Genomic DNA, 23,288 nt, shown 5'->3' with positions numbered 1-23,288 from the left:
CACCCTCTCCAGACCAGACTGACTTTCAATATGCGGACAGAGCAGGAAGTTGCAATAGGCACATACAACCAAGGTTTGATACCAGCACAAACAGAAACCCCCTTAAACCTAAACCTAACCCCTAAGCCTAAAATTAGCTTCTTCTTTTTTTTACTTTCTTTTTTTTTTTTTTACTTGTGGGGACCGACGAGCCTTCTGGTCCCCACAAGAATAGTAAAACCAAACACACACACACACACCGCACACACATACTACAACAGACCTGCTGTTTTGTGGGTCCTTAGACACAGGGATATGCAAACGGTTGAATAATATGCAAATCCACACAAAAAAAACAACTAATAGGAACATGTAAATTTACAAAGGCTACACAAATACGACAAACACACACAACAGGTGGCATGTCGGAGAGTAGGCTACTTTATTTTTTTAAAGTAATCTCAGTGTCGATATTCATCATCTAGAGTATAATACATTGGCAGCGATAAGTATGTCTGAAGGACATGGCAATTCAGGACTGTTGTGTTTGTTTTCCTCTGTTGGACAGCAAGCAATGCATTTCATGTATTGAAAGGAAAATAAGTATTTCGAAAAAGTCACCTTTTCAAAAATAAACCATTTACATTTGACACCTCTAAAAAGGTTTCCCCTGGACTGAAGAACATATTGTTTCAGTAAGGAAGACACACATTCACCTATAGCTTACCGTATCATATGTCTACAGTTCCCGTCATACTATTCATGTGGGTCTCTCCATTAGAAATCTATAGATACTGCATCAAACCACATCAAGGCTATTACATAAGGCATACCAGCGTGGGCCGCATCCTTCCTCCCTCCCTTTGTTTGGATAGTTTCCTCCTTACTGTCACCACCTTGAACCAGGTTGTTATTGCCTAGAGATTGATGAATCGAAAATATTTGGATGGTCTCTAAATTAATCTATCTTTATTGCAGCTTACAGGAAAGGGCTGACAGTGGCGGAAAAGAGGGAGTCGATTTGGGCCTCTGCTGTCCTACTGAAATGATCCACCCACGATCAGAACACACACACACACACACACACACACACACACACACAAACACACACGAGCGCACACCCCCAGCCTTCTTCAGGCACCCTAGAGCAACAGAATAGAACCACAGAGAGAGGAGACAACTCAGACACCTAACTAATCAACCCAGCAATTAGTGTTAGCATCATAAACCACTCTGAACCATAAAAAGGCTATTGAGCTGAATGTGGTTTTCATTACCTAACTCTCTCAGCCTGCTAATCAGCCCAATGCACTGGGCAGTAAGGGAAAACAGTGCCAGATAATCAACCTTTTAATCATACACACAGAATGAGTTTATTTGGCCACCATGGTTTCATACGTTTTGGTTTCATCTGTGTTTATGTAGCCACATAAACATCCAGTAAATGACCGTTATTTGTTCATGGGTGTCCAAATGTAATGATCAGAGGAAGATAAAGGCATTTACATCTCATTGCCTATTAAGCAGAATGCTCTATTTCTTTCCTCTGTAACACGTTCCTTCCACCCTAAGTCATAAGGCCTAGATAACACATGACTGTCATATGACTAATCACACAGAGGGACGTTCGTCAACGGCGTGAATTTGCGTGTACAAGAGTATTGTTTTCAAACAGGTAGCCTATTTGTCAGATCAACCATAACCTATGCAGACCAAAATGTATTTTTACCATTCAACTTTAGCAAGGTAGGGAAAATCATAAAAATTCCTCTAATTTCCTTTCTACAAATGACCCACTCAATCTCTAGACCAGATTGATTCATTTTTGAACCAAGGCACTCAATAACCATGCACTATGTTAGAACTTTATTAATCAATCGTCTGTAAACAAAAATGGCAACACTGTCAAGAAATTCCCTTGACAACGTGACATGTATGGATTCGAACCAGGGCTCCCGAGTGGCGTAGCGGTCTAAGGCACCGCATCTCAGTGCAAGACGCATCACTACAGACAGCCTGTTTTGAATCCAGGCTGTTTCACATCCGGCAGCGATTGGGAGTCCCATAGGGCGGAGCGCAATTGGCCCAGCGTCGTCTGGGTTTGGCCGGCGTAGGCCATCACTGTAAATAAGAATTTATTCTTAACTGACTTGCCAAGTTAAATAAAGGTTTAATACATTTTTTTAAATTAAAAAATGTATATAAATATATATAATTATGAAACACAACCCAGTTGAATGTTGTTGCATTCTATTATTGATAGACATTTTTTATTAAGGCACTATCCTATACATAATATTGGCTTATCTTCACTAAATAGACACAAAATTCCAGAGGTAACAATGCACAAAAGTTATTTTTCTAACAATTTCTCAGTGCACTGTACCAGAATTTCTATGCATAAACATGAGCAAAATAAACTTACTATCATATTTCAGGTAAGACCCAAATGCAGACTGTGTTGAAGTAACAATGTTTATTACAGCAACAGAGGCAGGCAAATGACAGGTCAAGGCAGGCGGGAGTCGATAATCCAGAGTAGTGACAAAGGCACAGGAAGGCAAGCAGGCTCAGGGTCAGGTCAGGCAGAGGTTGGTAATCCAGAGTAGGGGCAAAGGCACAGGATGGCAGGCAGGCTCAGGGTCAGGGGCAGGCAGAGTGGTCAGGCAGGCCGGCTCAGAGTCAGGACAGGCAAAGGTCATAACCAGGAGAGCGAGAAAAAGAGAGACTGGGGAAAAGCAGGAGCTGAGACAAAATGCTGAATGACTTGACCAACAAGACGAACTGGCAACAGACAAACAGAGAACACAGGTATAAGTACCCAGGGGATAATGGGGAAGATGGGCAACACCTGGAGCAGGGTGGAGACAAGCACAAGGACAGGTGAAACAGATCAGGGCGTGACACTTGCTGCCTAATTTAACGTGCTATACGCTCAAGACGCCTTTGATGCTCGCGGCCCTTCCGTTTTCCCTGATTTACTCCCATGCATTCTATTTCCCGTGTTAGCACGCTGGTTGACACGTGTATAAAAAAACATTCTACCTGTATGATTTGGGCTGTAGACAACAGATGTCAGTATGAGATGAAAACTGCACCTCAAGTCTGTATCACACCCCTTGCACCGTGGATTATTTCCACAGAACTCCACAGGCGTTCCTTGATTATACCTGACTTACATGACACTGTCAAGTTGGAGAGTTTCAGAGTTCCCTCATACAGTAAATCCATATTGTCAATTGGTATTGTTGATTAGGCTTTATTTTCCAATGTATTCTGATGCAATAACAATAGAATGCTGAAGTTAGGAAATATCCATGAAGTTCTAGGAAGTACACTAAACTGTTGCAGTGTTATGAAGTTCTCGGCTAACTAATGAGCCTTTTGCCCAGTTCTCTCTTGTACGGACCCAACCAGAACGCTCCTTTAATGATAACAATAAATTAAGTTTCTCTGCTCTACTGAAGCCTGTAAATAATTAATTGGTTTCTTCAAAAGGGGATGGTTTTGCATGACCAATCTACTTCTTCCTGCATTGTGATCCAATGCTGCTGTATCAGCACTAGGAGGATTCTGATTAATGAAAAAATTATCTGGAAAATATGAGCCATTTGGAAGGCTTTTTTTTTCAACTGTGTTTTCATCTTAAAACGAGTTAAGATATGTAACTAATTTGAATGTGTATGGCTATTGTATTGGAACAGTTAATGTTGCAGTAACAAAATATTAAGCTAGTGGGCATGCTACCTTGAACTCTCTCATACACACACATACGGTCATTGTTGCCTCTAGTTTTTTTTTACTGCAGTCACAGTAAATGGTCATGTCATGGTTGCAGGAATAGCACACAATAGCAGGAAATCGGAGCTATGGATGGGTGGTGCCTGTGTCACCGCAAGGGCCATGTCAATTCATGTTATATGACAGGCAGATAGACCCAACATCAGAGCCAGAGTGAAAACCTCTGCCATTCAATTTCATCAATAATGGAGCAAGATCCGTCTCTAGAGTTAGCCCGAGCGACGACACCGCACTCCTAACGTTACCCCCTTCCTTCCCCTGTCTCTTTCATCCTCCCCCTCCTATTCTCTTCTGAAATCTTCTGAGTTCGGAACTAATTTCTTCTCTTTATGATTCCATAAGAATAGATTGTAGGTTGTGGATTCAAGGATAATAGCTTGGCATTGAATTCCATTTTTGACAGAAAAACATTGACAGATCTATAAATACCCCTCGTTTTCTCTCCCAGGAAAGACTGGTAATGGGCCTTGTGTGGGAGGAAGGGAGGATGGGAAGGGAGGGGGGAGGTGGGGAAATAAGGGACGATGTTGAGAGGAGTGGCAGAGAGAGGATGTGAGAGAAACTTTGGTGTTATTCACGTGGTATTATTCACCCTCGTGTGGGGACTGTTTTAATCAATGTTTTTCCCCCTGTCTCTCCCTCTGTCTCGCTCTGTCTTATGTCTCTGTTCTCTCTTTTCTCTCACAAGGTTTCTTGACCTCTCCATCCATAGCTCAACCTCAGTTTCATTGCTTCCCTCAAAGGCATTGACCTTCAGAATAATTCATTTTGACGAACATACACTGAGTGTACAAAACACTAGGAACACCTGCTCTTTCCCTGACATAGACTGACCAAGTGAATCCAGGTGAAAGCTATGATCCCTTATTAATGTCACCTGTTAAATCCACTTCAATCAGTGTAGATGAAGGGCAGGAGACAGGTTATAGGATTGTTAAGCCTTGAGACAATAGAGACATGGATTGTGAATGTGTGCCATTCAGCAGGTGAAGGGGCAAGACAAAATATTTAAGTGCCTTTTGAAAGGGGTATGGTAGATGGTGCTAGGCTTACCGGTTTGAGTGTGTCAAGAACTGCACCACTGCTGGGTTTTTCACAGTCAACAGTTTCCCTTGTGTATCAAGAATGGTCCACCACCCAAAGGACATCCAGCCAAGTTGACACAACTCTGGAAAGCATTGGAGTCAACATGGGCCAGCATCCCCATGGAACGCTTTCGACACCTTGTAGAGTCCATGCCCCATCGAATTGAGGCTGTTCTGAGGTGAAAAGGGGGTGCAACTCAATATTAGGAAGGTGTCCCTAATGCTTTGCACACTCAGTGTAAGGTCCCTCGATAGAATATGATCACACAACATACATTGCTTAGCTTGGCCTTACCAGGAACCATCTGTACAGATCTGGAAGTTAAATATCAACTTAATAAGTTAATGGTTTAATAAAGTTCAATGTATAACATTATCCATGTATTATTTATTATTATTGTTAGAACATATTTAACATGGACACTGTATACCTGTGGTTTCTGATCTTTCAGTAAAAGTCAAATCTCAACCCAGAAAAAACGTACAGTCATACACACACACATACCACTTCCTGATATCTCAGTGCTACCAGCATCATCACCACCACCTGCTTTCAGCACTTTGCCCACATGGAGACTCAGTAGTCTCAGTAATCTACCACCACAGGCCAACAGTTCAACACCCTGCTCCTGTCACTCTTTCATTGCACACCATCAATTTCCCTGTAGCTCTCTCTCCCCGACTCTCCCCTATCCCTCCTATTACACCAGCCTTAATTGTGTCTCTGACCTCCATGGAAAATGACCCAATCACACGGCAATTGTAGCCTGAAATGAGAGTCCATATTTGCATTGTTCCCCTGTCACTGGGGGTGGGATTTCTTTGGTGGATGGAGAGAAAAGGCTCCATGTTCAAGGAGAGGGAGATTGAGAGGCATTGTGAAGGGTTGGCTTTGAAGAGATCTCTGTGTAAAAAGCATGACAATCTCCTCACAATGGAAATTGGCAGACTATATATAGTCATGGAAAATCCTAACGCTGGCTCGAGTTTTTATATGCTTTCACTTAGTTTGCTTACAGTAACTTTGTTTAAATTTTAAATGCTTAAAGGACTTAAGTGAAGTATATTGCCACATGTGAAACTGAATCTACAGCAAATGTGAGCTTCATTATGTAAATCAACCTAGTGTCATACCATCTCCACTAATACCCTGACACTCTGCCCTCTCAAAGCCACAGCTTTCAGACCTGTTCTTAACGTCAACACCCAGTGATAAACCATAGAAAATGTCAAAAGAAAGTCCTTGAACTGCTCTTGACGGCCGGAACATTGTACATGTTTAAAGGTTTTAAGGTAAACTGCCTCTTGGTCTTTCTTATCCAGAGCGGCCAGTTTCTCCTGGTCAAGGAGAATGAATGAGAGAGTTTTAATCTGGGTTGTATTCATTAGGGCACGCAGTAGAAATAATTTAAAAACGGAAATCAAAAATGCACATTTATAGGCACAGTGCAGGCACATCAAGCTGGTCTTAGAGCACCTCATATTATTCCATATGTAAATCTGAGATACTTCATTTAGTATGATATGTTATGTTTTGTATGGTATGTATTAATTTGTGGATGTCCATCACCCATTTCGTATGATATGTCACGAATTACAATTCGTATTATATGTTACGAATTTGTAAAATGTACAATATGTTACGAATTTGCAAAACGTACAATATGTTACGAATCTGCAAAATGTATAATATGTCATTACTTTTAGCTAGGTGCCTAACGTTAGCTAGCTGGCATACTTTAGCTAGTTTAGGGTTATGTTTAGGAGTTAGGTTAAAAGGTTAAGGTTAGGGTTAGAGGAAGAGTTAGCTAAAAGGGTTTTAAGGTTAGGGGAAGGGTTAGCTAAAATGCTAAGTAGTGACAAAGTTTCAAAAAAGTAGTAAGTAGTTGAATTTTCTAAAATGGTCCACAATGAAATTAAAACTCGTAACCTTTGGGTTGCTAGACGTTTGTGTTAAACGCCCAACCAACCACCCTACTTCAGTGTTTTGCCTTAGCCATCTGTCTTATGTAACCATATCAAACATAATACATCATACTAATTTGAGCGTCCTGGATTTACGTTTACTATGTTGCATCTAATCTATGAGACCAGGTTGAATGAACATGACCCAGGCTGTAAGCAGAGAGACAGACCTGTTGCAGGGCTGCAGCCAGATAAACTGACTGTGCCATAAAGGCTGGTCTGGTCCAAGCCAGAAGAGCAGGCCCTGATTACAGCAGCTGCACTCAGATTGAATTCAGGAGGCAGCAAATAAGAATCAATCAGTGCTGAAGACCAGGCGGCCCAAGTGGACTTTAAGAGGACCCAACCATGAAGAAGCTGTCTGTGTGTGTGTGTGTGTGTGTGTGTGTGTGTGTGTGTGTGTGTGTGTGTGTGTGTGTGTGTGTGTGTGTGTGTGTGTGTGTGTGTGTGTGTGTGTGTGTAGCCATTGTATATTTAAGCAATAGGGCCCAAGGGGTGCCAATATACCACGCCTAAGGGTTGTTCTTATGCACAATGTGAAGCAGAGTGCCTGGACACAGCATTTAGCCTTGGTATATTGGTCATATACCACAAAATCCTGAAGTGCCTTATTGCTTGAACATGTGCAAGATTTAATGAAATCAGCCGATTATCAAGATGTTTTGGAGTGCAATTGTCACGTTCTGACCTTAGTTATTTTGTTATGTCTTTGTTTTAGTATGGTCAAGGCGTGAGTTGTGTGGGTTGTCTATGTTAGTTTTTCTATGATTTGCTATTTCTGTATTTGGCCTGGTATGGTTCTCAATCAGAGGCAGCTGTCAATCGTTGTCCCTGATTGAGAACCATATTTGGGGAGCCTGTTTTCTATTAGCTCTAAAGCATCTTATACCACCCACCACTGCGACCTGTATGCTTTAGTCGGCTGGCCCTCGCTACATATTCGTCGCCAGACCCACTGGCTCCAGGTCATCTACAAGTCCATGCTAGGTAAATCTCCGCCTTATCTCAGTTCACTGGTCACGATGGCAACACCCACCTGTAGCACGTGCTCCAGCAGGTGTATCTCACTGATCATCCCTAAAGCCAACACCTCATTTGGCCGACTTTCCTTCCAGTTCTCTGCTGCCTGTGACTGGAACGAATTGCAAAAATCGCTGAAGTTGGAGACTTTTATTTCCCTCGCCAACTTTGTTTTCTACTGTGTTATTGACTTGTTTATTGTTTACTCCATGTGTAACTCTGTGTTGTTTTCTGTTCACACTGCTATGCTTTATCTTGGCCAGGTCGCAGTTGTAAATGAGAACTTGTTCTCAACTAGCCTACCTGGTTAAATAAAGGTTAAATAAAAAAATAAAAAAATATTGTGTTTCGTGGGTGATTATTTTCTGTTTAGTGTGTGTAGCACCTGACGGAGCTGTTTCATTTGTTCTCTTTTGTTACTTTGTATTTAGTGTTCAGTTCAGTTTATTAAAAGGATGAACACTTACCACGCTGCACCTTGGTCCTCCTCTCTCTCTCCCAACGACGAGCGTTACAGCAATGTTCAACACAGTGTCCAAAGACTTTGTCTCTGTTGAAGGTCTTCCAGCAGGACAACAACCCAAACACACATCAAAAAGATCCCAGGAATGGTTGAAGACTGTTCTCGAGTGGCCAGCAATGAGTCCAGATCTGAATCCCATCAGAAACCTATGGTGACATCTGAAGACAGCAGTTGTTGGAAGGCACCCCTCAAACTTTGAAGACTTGGAGTAGTGTGCAGCTGAAGTGTGGGATAAATTGCCAGTGACAGGTGCAACAAGCTCCTGGGTGCCAAGAGGCTGACGGCTACAAAAAGCTTATTTTTGGAGTTATCTTCGCCAAAGGCTGTTTAACAAAGTAGTAGCTCCTAGGTGCCAATAATCGTGTCCATGCCATTCATTTGAATTTTCTTAATTAACATTGGAACTTAAGTCCCCCCCCCCCAATGTCTTACCAGTCTACACATATTGTAACATGTGTGATCCACTGGCAAATAAAAGTTGAAATCCACATTTTTACGAAGCTCACGCCTTAGTCTCTATACTACATAGTAGTTGTCCCTCGAGATTACGAGATCACAGATGGCTTCGCAACTTTAGAGATGTATGGAGTTAATTCAGTGAGCTCAGGAAAAGTTGGATTTAACATAGGTTTCAGTAACAATTTACTTTGACTAATTAATTTCTTACCCACTTATAAGCATTTCATTAATGTGTTATAACAGGTCCTAACCGCATTATTAAAGTGAAATGAGACTGTTTTAACACGCTTAAATGTCTTACTCACGTTGGCCATGGAGAACGAGAACCCACAATCCTTGGGAGCAGGCCGCGTCGGTGGCATGGTGTTATCCTCAAAGTGGGCGAAGAAGGTGTTTAGCTTGTCTGGGAGCAAGACGTCGGTCTCCGCAACATGGCTGGTTTTCCCTTTGTAATCCGTGATTTTCTGTAGACCTTGCCACATACGTCTCGTGTCTGAGCCATTGAATTGCGACTCCACTTTGTCTCTGTCTTATGTTTTGCCTATTTGATTGCCTTATGGAAGGAATACCTACACTATTTGACCATATTCCCAGTCACCTTTCCATGGTTAATATGCGGTGTTTCAGCTTTCAGTTTTGCGAGAATGCTGCCATCCATCCTCGGTTTATGATTTGGGTAGGTTTTAATAGTCGCCGTTGGAATAACATCCCCTATACACTTCTAGAGGAACTTAGTCACCGTGCCAGTGTAAGCGCCAATTTTGTATTTTTATTTTTAAATTGAACCTTTATTTAACCAGGAAGGGCTCATTGAGATTTAAAATCTCTTTTTCAAGAGCGTCCTGGCCAAGATAGGCAGCACCAAGTCATGACAAAAATTACAGACAAACAACATGAAAAACTACAAGTAATCTAGTAAAAACCATAGAATTCACAAGAGTATAACAAAATCAAAACAAAATGTTGATTCTGCGTGATCAAAACAATCTTGAAGCATCAATTCCAATTGGTCAGATGAGCGTTGAATAGACCTTAGCACATGTTATTCCTGTTTGAGTTTCTGCCTATAGGAAGGGAAGAGCAAAATGGAGTCGTCATCTGATTTGCCAAAGGAGGGCGGGGGAGGGCCTTGTTGGCATCTCGAAACGGCAAGTAGCAGTGATCTATTGTTTTCCCTAAATGAGTACTACAGTCAATGTTTTATAGAACTTCGGGAGCTTTTTCCTCAAATGTGCTTATTTAAAATCCGCAGCTACAATAAATGTGGCCTCGGGATATGTAGTTTCCAGTTAAATAAAGTCCAGTGTACTTCCTTGAGGGCCGTCATGGTATCGGCTTGAGGGAAATATACATGGATGTGACTATAACCAAAGATAATTATCTTGGGAGGTAATACGGTCTGCATTTTATTGTGAGGTATTCTAGGTTGGGTGAACAAAATTACTGTATTTTTTTCTGTATGTTATTACAATCACACCGTGAGTAGCTAATCATGAAGCATACACCCCCGCTTATCTTATTCCCAGAGAGCTCTTTATTCCTGTCTGCTCTGAGAACCCAGCTGGCTGTATAGACGTGGAAAGTATTTCCCAAGAGAGCCATGATTCCATGAAACAGAGTATGTTATACTGTCCTTGATGTCTTTCTGGAAGGAGATTCTCACCCTTAGCTCGTCTAATTTATTGTCCGACACTGAATATTAGTGAGTAATATACAGTACTCAGAAGTGGTGGAGGGTGTGCCCACCTCCACCCCAAATACCTCTTCTCCACCAGCGGCAACTTGGAGCAGCCTCTGGGATAAGTTCAATTTCCCTGTGGGGTATAAACAAAGGATCCAATTTGGGAAAGTCGAATTCCTAGTCGTAATGCTGGTATCCAAAAGTTATTTCCGGCTGTATGTAATAACACAAAAAATGTTCTGGGATAATAATGTAAGAAATAATACTGCAAAAAAAAAGAAAAACACTGCAGAGTTGCTTAGGAGCAGAGGTGCAGACATGGCACGTCAGACTCATTGAATAAAAAAATCTTTGTCCAATTCGAGGTGAGTAATCGCTCTTCTAATATCCAGAGGATCTTTTCAGTCATAAGAGACGGTAGCAGCAACATTATGTACAAAATAAAAAACACAAAATAGCACAAATGGCAACCATCCCCTCCAGCGCCAATACTGTATGTATGAGTCTGAAATGGGGAATTTCATTGAAAGTTTTGAAAGTGAATATTTGTGAAAAGTCCAACAGAAAAATGTAGATAAAATGTTCCTATCTGTGTTGTGTCTGTATTAGTTTGATAAGTGAGGCATGTTTATACATACTTTATGAATGCTGTTTGATATCCCAGAATGCCTTGTAAGCAGCTGGGGAGAGGTAAGTGGAGACAGGGGGGAAGCCAGGTTGCAGTAGCCCCGGATGAAGCGGCAATAAAAGTTAGCGAACACCAGGAAACGTTGCAGCTGTACTCTGGATGTAGGCTGTGGCCAATATACCACCACTCTCATCATCCCAGGATCCATCTCTATACTCCCGGCAGTGATGATGTAACCCAGAAAGGGGATGGTGGAGCAATGAAATTCGCACTTCTCTGTTTTTACAAAAAGCTGGATCTCCAGGAGGCTTTGGAGAACCTGTCGGACGTGGATCACATGTTCTTGGGTGGAGCGGGAGAAGACAAGGATGTCATCAAGGTAGACAAAGACAAACTAGTTCAACATGTCATGTAGAACATCATTAACCAGAGCCTGGAACACAGTAGGGGCGTTGGTAAGGCCAAATGGCATGACCCGATACTCATAGTGACCACTGGACATGTTGAAGGCAGTCTTCCACTCGTTCCCTTCCCGAATCCGCACCAGGTGGTAGGTGTTCCATAGGTCCAGCTTGGAAAACACGGTGGCCCCCTGGAGCGGCTCAAAGGCCAAGGAGATGAGAGGTAGCGGGTACTGGCTCTTCACCGTGATGTCGTTAAGACCCCGGTAGTCAATGCAAGGCCCAGAGTTTTGTCCTTCTCCACTAAGAAGAATCCTGCTCCGGTGGGGGAGGCAGAAGGATGGATGAACACTGCAGCTAGGGAGTCCTCAATGTAGGTCTCCATAGCCTTGGTGTCCAGACGCGACAGTCATCCCCTGGGTGGAGTGGTGTCTGGTAGAAGGTCAATCCCACAGTAATATGGTCGGTGCAGCGGCAGCGAAGTGGGCAGCGCCTTACTGAACACCTGCCGGAGGTCCTAGTACTCCTCGGGAATGGTGGAGAGGTCCAGGGCAACTTCCGAGCCCCCAGGAAGAGGTCCCAGGGCAGGCTGCACTGACTTCAGGCAATGGGCGTGACAGATCGTGCTCCAGCCCATGATAGCCCTGGCAGACCAGTCAATGAGGGGATTATACCATTGGAGCCAGGAGAATCCCAATACCACGGGAACCTAAGGCGACGTAATGATCAGGAACTAGATCATCTCACTGTGGTTCCCTGACACATGTAGGTTGATGGGGGTTGTATTGTGGGTGACCCGGTCTATAGAGTGCCCGTCCAGTGCTCTAACATCCATGGAAATAGAGAGGGGCTCAGTGGGTATACCCAACTCGGAAGCGTCCATAAAGCTCTCATTGGCGCCAGAGTTGATAAGTACCCGGAGAGATTTCGACTGGTTCCCCCACAGCAACATGGCATGAAAAGGGATGCAAGTAAGGGGAGAAGAAAAGTTCTCCGTATGGCCCATCCGGTTCTCTCAGCAACGGAGCCGTCGGGGACTTCCGGGATACCTCGGAGGCGAGGTGGAATCCTTGGACGGGTGAGTGAAATCGAATCTCCTCTCCTTCCTTAGTTCCCCTAGTTGCCCATCGATCTGAATGGTCAAGGCGATGAGTGAGTTGAGAATTGTTGGTAGTTCCCGGGCTGCAAGCTCATCCTTTACTTTCTCCGATACTCCGTGTAGGAACATGTCGAACAGTGCTTCCGGGTTCCAAGCACTCTCAGCCGCCAAAGTGCTGAAATCCACCGCGTAGTCTGCCACACTGCGGGAGTCTTGACACAGCTAGAGCAGCTTGCGATCAGCCTTTCTCCCGGATAATAGAGAATCAAACACCTTCCGAACCTCCTCCAAAAACTCCTCCAGACTGAGGCAGACGGCAGGCGGATTGTTGCTCCCACACCACCGTGACCAAAGGCGATTGCCCTCCCAGACATCAGCGTTATGATGTACGCTATCCTCAAGCAGTCCGAGGGGAACGAAGAAAGCTGAAGCCCAGCGTAGCGCGCCGGAGGAGGTAAGTGGGGTTCTCGGGACACTAGGGTAGGCTGGGAGATTACGGGTGTGATGCTCTGCCCAGTGGAGAATCTAAGGAATTGCTCCAGCAAGGTATCGAATGCCTGGTTATGGTGTTCTGTCACAGTATGAAGTCCCTCCATAAGACCTTGAAGACTCCTTGTGTTTTCCAAGGGTGGCTCCTTGCAGGGAGACAGCATTGTGGAGCTGGTCTGAGTCTACTGGGTCAGTCATAGCGAGTTCGTGCTATCAGGTTTCAGGTATGACCCAGATGCAGACAGTGTCAAAGAAACAAAAGATTATTTCTAGTACAGGGGCAGGCAAATGAGTGGTCAAAGGCAGGCAGAGGTCAGTAATCCATAGAGGGTGCAAAAGGTCCAGAACGACAGGCAGTCTCAGGGTCTGGGCAGGCAGAGGTCAGTAATCCATAGAGGGTGCAAAAGGTCCAGAACAACAGGCAGTCTCAGGGTCTGGGCAGGCAGAGGTCAGTAATCCATAGAGGGTGCAAAAGGTCCAGAACGACAGGCAGTCTCAGGGTCTGGGCAGGCAGAGGTCAGTAATCCATAGAGGGTGCAAAAGGTCCAGAACGACAGGCAGTCTCAGGGTCTGGGCAGGCAGAGGTCAGTAATCCAGTGAGGTGGGGCAAGGTATAGAACGACAGGCAGTCTCAGGGTCAGGGCAGTTAGAACAGTCAAAACCGGGAAGGACTGGAAAACAGGAGCAAGAACAGACAGGAGCAGGGGAACAAACTCTGGTAGGTTTCACGTAACAAAAATAACTGCCAGCAGACAAACAGAGAACACAGGTTTCTTTTCTCACATTGTTACAACCTGTGATGACTGGTAAGGCGTTCGGGATTATAGACATGCCTTCGGTGACTGGATTTTTTCCCCCGGAAACAGGTAAACCAGAGGGCTTGTAAATATTTGGGTCTGGGGGAGACCAATGTGTCAGATCTCCCTCGCGAAGAGGCTACTGTCCCAGAACACCATGTTATTGGCGGTATGCCCATTATTATATAATGGAGGAGCAAATGGGGATTTGCATCGAAAGTAGATCAACAAAATCGACATACTTCCAGTTTTTATTAATTTTTTTATCCAGGAGGCTTTTGCACCATGTTTGTTTAATAAATGTCAATGCTGTATGAGGGGTCCGTCAAGTTTGTCCCAGCATTGCATTGACTACCGCACACGCTAGAAAATCTCTCTCGCCAATTTAAGCACCACCTTCACCCAAAGCTAATACATCCAAATAACCGGCGATGAAAAACCCAGGCACAAGAACTACTGGTGCTCGTTAACGGTTGCATCCCATAGTCTCTTGACAGATCAAATCAAACCACATTTTATTTGTCACATGCGCCGACTACTACAGGTGTAGTAGACCTTACAGTGAAATGCTTACTTGCAAGCCCTAAACCGAAAATGCTTTCAGAAGTTTTATGAAGTGTTAAGTAAAGAATAGATAAGTAAATAAAAGTAACAAATAATTCAACAGCAGCAGTAAAATAAACAGTAAAGAGGCTATATACAGGGGGCACCGGTACAGAGTCAATGTGCGGTGGCACCATGTAGGTAGAGTTAGTGACAATGCGTATATAATAAACAGAGAGTAACTGCAGTGTAAAAGAGGGGTCTGGGTATCGCTTTGATTAGCTGTTCAGGAGTCTTATGGCTTGGGGGTGGAAGCTGTTAAGAAGCCTTTTGGACCTAGACTTGGAGCTCCGGTACTCCGCCGCACCGAGAACAGTCTATGACTAGGGTGGCTGGAGTCTTTTACAATTTTTAGAACCTTCCTCTGATCTACGGTACCATTTATGTTTACGTAGTCTATCCACGAGAGGTTATAAAAAGGTGAACGCTCAAAATCTCAAACTGCCTCTCCTGATGCGTAAAGACACTCTACCCTCCTTTGTCTGTTCACCTGTCTGTATGTTTTTCTGTCACACCTCACAGGTGTATGTGTGACTCTCTGAGGGACAAAACATTAAACCCAGAGCATTTCCTCCCGATCCTCTCCTCCCGTCACTCTCCTTTTTGAGAATGACCTCTTTCCAAGCAGTTTTATCCTCTCTGCAAACAGTGCCTTTCAGCACCAGCTAGGGAGCGTTCAAAAAACACCGCTCCCCAAAGCCCAGTGCAATTGCCCCGGTATTGTCCACACATCCACTGCTCTGAGAATGGAGGGAGGGGGAGGAAGACAGAGTTGTGAACACTCCACATGCTGCATCTGAAATATGACAGGCAGCTCTACACACAACTCACTGTAAACTAGAGTGTTTCCAGAGGATTTTTTTTTTTACTGAATGTTACAAACTGCAACAGATGTGAACTTAACTTAGAGGGAATAAGATTGGATTGTGGTGTTGAGAATTTCCTCTGAATGTCTGACAACAGAGGTGGCTTTGGGGAATTTTGGTCCCAAAACACATTCCTTTTACAGTGTGCAATGTCTATTAAATGGGTAAATTTTAAATTCAAATACTAGCTCTGCATATTTGCAAGGCAAAATGTAGTGCTGAGTTTCAGACCAACCTCTAAACTTAAATGCAGTACCCCAGGTTTTGAGCTCAGAAGCCGCCCTGCTCCACACTTGGGAACAGTGATTGTTTCATAGTGTTAAAATATTCTGATAAAGCCTAGTTCATCTTAGTTTTATCACTGTCCTTCCAACTCAATGACACTTCAAAAGCACAGTTTGGCTCCAGTTCCTGTTGTTTTCAGAGGAGCAGTGGATATTGAGACTCCTAGGAGGTGATAGAATATACATGTCTCCTCTCATATCACCACACTGCTACAGCTAAAGCCAGGATATCAGACTCCAAAACGTCCTGACCACCACATCATTAATCACACTGTTACATTTGGCTTTGAGTAATTACCCTCTGTGAGATACTTCTTCACACACACGCACACACACACACTGCATGACACACACACACACACACACACACACACACACACACACACACACACACACACACACACACACACACACACACACACACACACACACACACACACACACACACACACACACACACACACACACACACACAAAAGAGACTCACATACTGATAAATAGTAATAATCACACATACATTACTTATGCAGCATACATTCATACTTACACACTAGCACATACAGTAGAGAAACACATTTGCATATGCATTTGTGTCAGCAAATACTCATACTTTTCTTTACATATATGCACTCTAGCTCACGCACACATACTCCCACACGCAGGGAATTTCAAGGGTACACCGTGCAGTAGAGGGCTGTGTTTAAGAGGTGTTGGACAGGTCATGGAGCCCTCCTGCTCGGGGAGGGGGTCAGTAAGTCTGGGCCTGATGAAATCCTCCACCTGTCCTCATTCATCAAGCCCACAACACATATTAATTATCCCACACCTTCAGCCTAACAGCAGAGGACAGACGCTCACCCCAACTCCCCGCTCTTCGCTCCCATAGAACACAGGCCCTCACTCACATACTAGGCTAATGTACTCTTTAAATACAGCTGCAGTACTACTATATTGATCTGAGGCCTTGGGAGTATGTCTCTGTCCTAATATGGACACCGTACAAAATGACTGTAATATGTATAAAAATATGCCATTTTGAAGACACTTTTATTCAAAATGAACTACAGTCATGTGTGCATTTTTTGTATGGGTGGACCCAGTGGGAATTGAACCCACAATCCTTGGCGGTGCAAGCGCCATGCTCTACGAACTGAACCACACAGGACTGTAGTACTCCAAAGCAGTGATGTTTGTATAGTAAGTCAAACTGCAAGTTATTGCTACTGCCTTATAACAAGCTGTCTTGAAAGGCATTTACTCTCATTCTCAAGGTTATTCCCCTGAACCCCTTCCTTAATTGGGAGTGGATCATTAGTATGTTAAGACATATTTTTTTAAACCACATTACATATTACAGTGAGACAGAGAAAGTCGTGCATCCGTGCAGCGAGGGCTCTTTGAAGCACATGACAAGATAAAAGTCCTCTAAATGACTGTGCTTGGGCTTCAATGGTTGGGTGGCGACAAGTAACCCCCCTCGCTTCGAACCCCCCCTCCCTCCTAATCAGCCCATTCCCATATCTCCCATTTACTCTTGCCACAAGTCAGATGCAGAGCACCGACTCACTGGGAAAAGATTGGTCAATTAGGACGGCCACAAAGATAAAAGTCCCATTATCTGAGCAGTAGCGGCCATACGTTGATCCAATTAATGAGGGCTTTTCAACAGTGACGAGGGCTGGACAGAGAGGGACCACTCCTCCCTGCCTGGAGCGAACAGAAGAACAGAAAGAATGATCAATTATCTATGGAGTTGGAGGCAGCACGGTGACTTAGACAGTTAATTGATCTTCATTACCTTAATTATGGCTGCAATGTGGAGCGGAGAGCTGAAAAACACTGTTGAATGATTCCGTCAGAACCTATACCCTTTTAAGTGATCTGCCGACCTTGAAACTAGCAGTGAAACTGCAGTCTGTGTCAAAGTGAGCCTAAATAAGTGAGGTATGTGTGCGAGTGTGTGTGTGTGTGTGTGTGTGTGTGTACAGTATATATATATGCATACATACGTGCGCATGCAGATAACAAAAAACATCTCAATTTATCAAAATGTTCACAACGCTTTCCTCGTTAAACTCGAAAACTCAACCATACACTCCATCCCACCAGATCCCAGATCTCCTTGTGAGTGTAAATGTATGTGATCGGATCACTCATATCCTCCCAGCACACGGTTCACTGCACAGCCTGTGTGCTTCTCTCTGTCCTTGTGTTTGAATAAACAACATCTGAGATGGCAGCGTCTGTACAATATGTGTCATGAAGCTGCCACCCTGCTCTCTTTATGTCCTGACCCCTGTTCCCCAGGGAGGAGGTTATGGGAACATTGTGGTGACAGGTCAGTGACATTCCTGGCACCCCTGTCCCGCTCCACTCACTCCTCAAGATGCCCCCGGGCCCTGTAAATGTACATGAGACGAGATACATTTTAGGGCAAGCTTTAGGATAATCCTTAAAGGGAAAGATATATTTTGAATATGTGTGTTTTATTGTTCACACACTTAATTAAAGAGACACTTCAAAATGTTTCAACTTCAAAAATATATAGAGAAAGATAAGTGTTTCCAATGACGTCAGTTGTGTGCATCATGTGATTTGAACCAATCATGAGTAGGCGTTGCCTACTAATTGCCTTCTAATTGTCTACTAATTGGTTGATGATGTTGGGGTGGTGCTGGAGATGATGAATATGAAGTTGAAACATTTTGAAGTTTCCCTTTTAAGTGGTTGAAAAATGAAGCACACTTATTCAAAATGTGTCTACCACAACTTCACACCATAGTATGTAGCTTATAGTGCAGTAGTAACAGAGCAATAATAGTAACCCTCTGTGAGAAAGGGACTAATTACATCTTGAATCCAAACAAAAGGGATAATGTCCTTAAACTGAGTGTAATAAGGTCTTGCTGTGTGGGCAAGTGAGGGGTTAATGTGATGAAGTCTAACGAGATGTAAACGGATATAACGGAGACGCAATTGAATACATTCTGAAATGTGTAAATGAACCTTGTGCTTCCCAGCGAAATTAACTTCGCCTAGCAAGCTTCTACCAGATAAAATTAAACTGTTTCGAAGGATTTTATTCACTTATAACGGCAAAGCTGATTATTTTAGATTGCTTCTTGTTTTAGTGTGTATTTCGGGAATGGGTGTGTGTGTATTGCTGATGTGCGTGCATGCATCTGTCTGCGTGTGCATTTGTACGCACGCGTGTTTGTGCATGTGTGTTTTTTTTATGTGTGCGTGACTTCGTATGTACGTGCGCGCGTGTTTGTGTGTGTGGCGCATCATGGCCCCTCACAGCAAGCAAACATTTTTTTTGTCCTCACGCCAATATCGAGTTTCTGCTCACTCAGAGGAGGCATCAAATATTTTAAGATAATGTGTCTGTGTATCCCCAGCCCACGCATTCTAACACCCAAGCCTAATCCCTCCAATAACCTTTGAGGACAAGGGCTTTGCTGTAATTCACCACCTAAATTCATAAACACGCACTGTGTGCGGAGGCTAAACTTTTGTGCAAATCCCACCTGAAACTGCACTCTGCACAAAACCACAGATAGACGTTTTTACTTAGTACAATGCATTGCAAGGACTGCTCTCTCTCTCTCTCTCTCTCTCTCTCTCTCTCTCTCTCTCTCTCTATAGAATTTCTACCAGGATCAAGTGAGGGGAAATTTGAATGACTTCATGGAGTTGCTGCTCTCGTTCAGTTTACTCTCAGAATAAGCTCAAGCTTGGTTTCCACATGTTTTCAATACGTTTGCAAAAGCACACAGAAATACAGGCACAGCTACTGTACTTGCACAACACTAGGTGACTTTAAAAATAGTGAAGATATATTGAGCATCACCACGGCTGGGACAGAACTGGTCTATAACAAATGGCTGAACCATGTATTCTTGTTGCACTCTATCTGAGGGAACACACAGTACCTTGGTTTTGTCATACAGGGCGTGGTTGTCAAGACACATCCCCCTCTCCTTCCTGGCAAACCTCCTCAGATCTCTCTCAAACTGCTGTGGAAGAATATAATCACAATTCATATTTCTTCTTCTCCTTTTTCATTTCATTTATCTCCCTTTTCCGCCACCCTCAGGTTACTTTATTCCTCAACAGCAAGACGTCTGCCATATTGAGATCAGTTCCTGGGATTTAGCTATGTATTCATTCATAGCTGCGGGATGATGTTTGGGTTGTGGGGGTGCTGCAATTTTTATAGCCGCTACAGACGGCTATATCAGTCCGCTCATGCAGGACTAGAAAAGGAACAGTACACAAATTCTGTGAATTTTTTAATGCATTTTTATTATTACTTTAAAAAAAATGTAGATTTGTTTTTAATTCAGATTTTTCAGGGGGTAATGCGGCACCCTCAGCACCCCTACTTCCCATTGCTTTGTATGTATTTCTCATCATCAATGGGGGGTTTTTCTGGTTATTGACTACTCTGTCGAGCGCTATGTGAATTGGATCATTTTTTTCTCCCCAAATTGAATTTTTCCTTATTCAAACATGTCCTGAGAGCAGCTCTGCCTCGAGAGCAGAAACAAATGTGAATCGTTGACCTCAGAACAAGATTGAATAAGGAAATCTCCACCAAGCTTGTTTTTGTTATGGTTTTAGTCAATGGAGGAATGAATGTGGATGTCTTGGCGTCCACATTCATTTTTTACATGAATTTGATCCATGCCTACCCTGGAGCCAGTCCAGCCCAGGAGGGCAAAGGCATAGCGGTCAACAGGTGTTGCCACCAGGTCCACCCGTACGGCCCTCCAGCCCCTGCTCTCCCCTGGGTCCTTCTGCAGCCCTCCATCCCTCTCCATCTGTCCCTCCTCCAGTCTCAGGATCAGGAAGCACTTCTCGAAGTGGTCCATGGCCTCGAACCTGCGACTAGGCAGCTTGCTCATGTCAACGGTGGAGCCCTGGTGCTCACAGTATAGCAGAATGCCCTTGTGAGGAGATAATATTAATAATTGTGGACATAGAGGCACTGTTATATAATAAAATAAATATTGACATTATAAATGTAATATAGGTATTGACATTGTACATTTTATGCTGCTATTGTACTTCAGTGCCTTGTGTATTTTATTATGAATATTGAGTTGTGAATTTGCACATTTCTATATAGCCTCGCAGTAGAAGCATATCATTATGCAAATATCAAAGTAAAAATTGCCTGAAAATCAAGCAAGTTTAATCACAGGGCTGTTAGGTAAGCCAAGTAACATGAAACATCTGGAACCATTGGAAACAGATGTCTAGACCTGCCACCAGTTTATGGTCTGCCACTGAGTTAAATAAGCCAACTGTGAGATCCCAACTAAATAACAACCTTCAACATCTCGAACAATAGGGGGCCAGTCTGACTCACTGGCACACGGTTCCACTTCATGGAAAATAAAATCACTCCCAAGTAAGACATCCCTTTTAAGCGGAAGGAAAGAAAGTAAGAGAGAGGGAGAGAGAGAGAGAGAGAAAGAGAGAGAGAGAGAGAGAGAGAGAACGAATTGGGTGAGAGATACTAGAGAAAGAGAGAGTGGGAGATATAGAAAGAAAGAGGAAGATGGTTGGGGGATGACAACAGAGAAGAAAGAGATATATGAGGAGAGATACGGTTGGATAAGAAAAAAGGGAGGGCGGGAGCTGAGTAGATCAGATGAGATGGGGGACAGATAGTGGAGAGTAAGGCAGTAGCAGGAAGAGGATTGATTTCCTCTGGGCTTTGGCCCGGGTGGTTATGTAGCTTCCCCAGTCCAGGAGCGCTAAGGAGATTAACATTACAAATTGTCAATTTAATTCCAGCACCCACAGTAATTGTGGGGATGCTGTGTTCCTCTTGCTGCCCATAAATCTGCCAGGCTCTTCTTAAAACGGCAATCAGCAGTAGAAATAATAGCAAAGCGGCCTCGCCACCCCTTGTTTGGTCAAAAGCTGAGGGATGAGGCTGGATGAATTTAACCACTCTCAAATTCATAGACAGAGCTATGAATTCAAGCATTGACCATCCATGAAATCAAAATGATAGTTGTACCCATGTTTTGAGGCATGTATCCTTGCTTTAGTGTTTTTCTTTGATCACAAACATTAGAGTAATACAAGCTTATATTTTGGGTTCAGACGGGGAAGGACAGTTGAACTAAGCTCATGAGGCATTTATAAGCTATAATCTTTAAGATTCAATGGGTACATGTTATTGGATGTAGCAACTCCTGATTGCCCCTTTGAAGAGCAACAATGGCAGGAGAACGTGCAGCTATGACCACTCCTCCTGTCCAACCAAGACACTGAGGTCAATCAAGAGACAAACACTACTGAGCCGATACTTTCCGAACTTGTTCGACTGCATCGCCCTGCTTCATCAAAAGGAAACAGCGTTTCCCAGAGGGCATTGGGAGAGGAGATGACGACTGAGTCATTAACTGATGACATTGGAGGGACATTAACATTTTGGTCATTTAGCAGAGGCTCTTATCCAGAGAGACTTACAGTGGTGAGCGCACACATGTTTGTACTGGTCCACTGTGGGAATTGAACCCACAACCCTGGCATTGAAAGCGCCATGCTCTACCAACTAAGCCACACGGGATCCCCAGGGACTGTGCTCAGAGAAGTTGTCCTCGCCCCCTGCCCCTCGTCCCTGACGCCTCTGCTCCCCTTATTAGCTTCAGGCGCCAAATCAGCTTGTCGTCAGAACCAAGAACCAACCATTCACTTCCCACTAGGAAAGGAACAGATTAGAAATCCTCCAACTCTTTCACATACTGAATACATGATCGTTCACACTACCAACATCCTCACTACCTACATTCCACATAGATTATGAAGCAAAAGCAGCTGTAATATGACTTAAATACGGGTTAAAAACAATCTCACATCAAAATGTATAGCCTAGGCAATTTCCTGTCACAAGTCGGTTGATGAAGAGAAACATACATCTTTTAAAACGCTTTAATGTAGGCCACTTATTCATACACCGCTAGATATTTCTGTCCCTTTCTGGCTGTACATTTCCTTCCTTTTGAGCTTTGAATCACTAAGGATGCCTTGAGCCAAAGGATTAATGAGTAGGCAACAGTTTTACAGACCATTAAGTGTCTGAACACAGGGGCCCTTCATTTAATGAAGCCTCCGGCCACACATGCACAAATCCACCGTTAAAAAAAGGGGACGTAGTCTCGGCAGCGCTGAGGGCTGTTTAGCGCAACGCAGCGCTGTAATCATCTCCTACACAGCAGGTAATGTCAGCAAGCATCCCAAAGTAAGCTTATTTCACCATAACTGTTTACAGAGGGAATTACAGAGGCGGACGTGTTGCAGGGAGTTTATCTTTGAAGGAAGTTAAGCTGTGCCTTTCGGAGAGAGAAAAAAACAACAACACAAACGCAATTGTGTGGCTTGTCAAATGTGATCTAAAAGGTCAGCGTTTTTTCTTATTTGATTATTTATTTGGTTTCGTACTTTTCAAGTGTGTGACAAACAGCTGACAAGCAGGCTGCCACCCTGGCCACATGCCCCAGAGGACAAAGCGAGAGGCGGTCACGGCGGCGACAGGACACGGGCTGCTGTGATCTAATGTCATATCCGCTCTGACTCAGAGCGAGA

General features: G+C 43.7%; 1 protein-coding gene across 1 annotated transcript in view; it reads right to left on the bottom strand.

The window, feature by feature from the left end:
* The window catches only part of LOC112253405 (DNA nucleotidylexotransferase-like), a 142,248-nt gene that overhangs the window by 8,569 nt on the left and 110,391 nt on the right, over nt 1-23,288 (bottom strand). Inside the window, exons 9-10 of the mRNA XM_024425384.2 lie at nt 20,378-20,632; nt 19,616-19,699 (exon numbers count right to left, since the gene is read on the bottom strand). Coding sequence (XP_024281152.1) covers nt 19,616-19,699; nt 20,378-20,632 — 339 coding nt within the window. The remainder of the gene's footprint in view (nt 1-19,615; nt 19,700-20,377; nt 20,633-23,288) is intronic.

Source organism: Oncorhynchus tshawytscha, linkage group LG06 (genome assembly GCF_018296145.1).
Source record: "Oncorhynchus tshawytscha isolate Ot180627B linkage group LG06, Otsh_v2.0, whole genome shotgun sequence".
Classification (NCBI taxonomy): domain Eukaryota; kingdom Metazoa; phylum Chordata; class Actinopteri; order Salmoniformes; family Salmonidae; genus Oncorhynchus; species Oncorhynchus tshawytscha.
The sequence above is the reverse complement of the archived record's forward strand: the minus strand, read 5'-3'. Positions and strand labels throughout refer to the sequence as shown.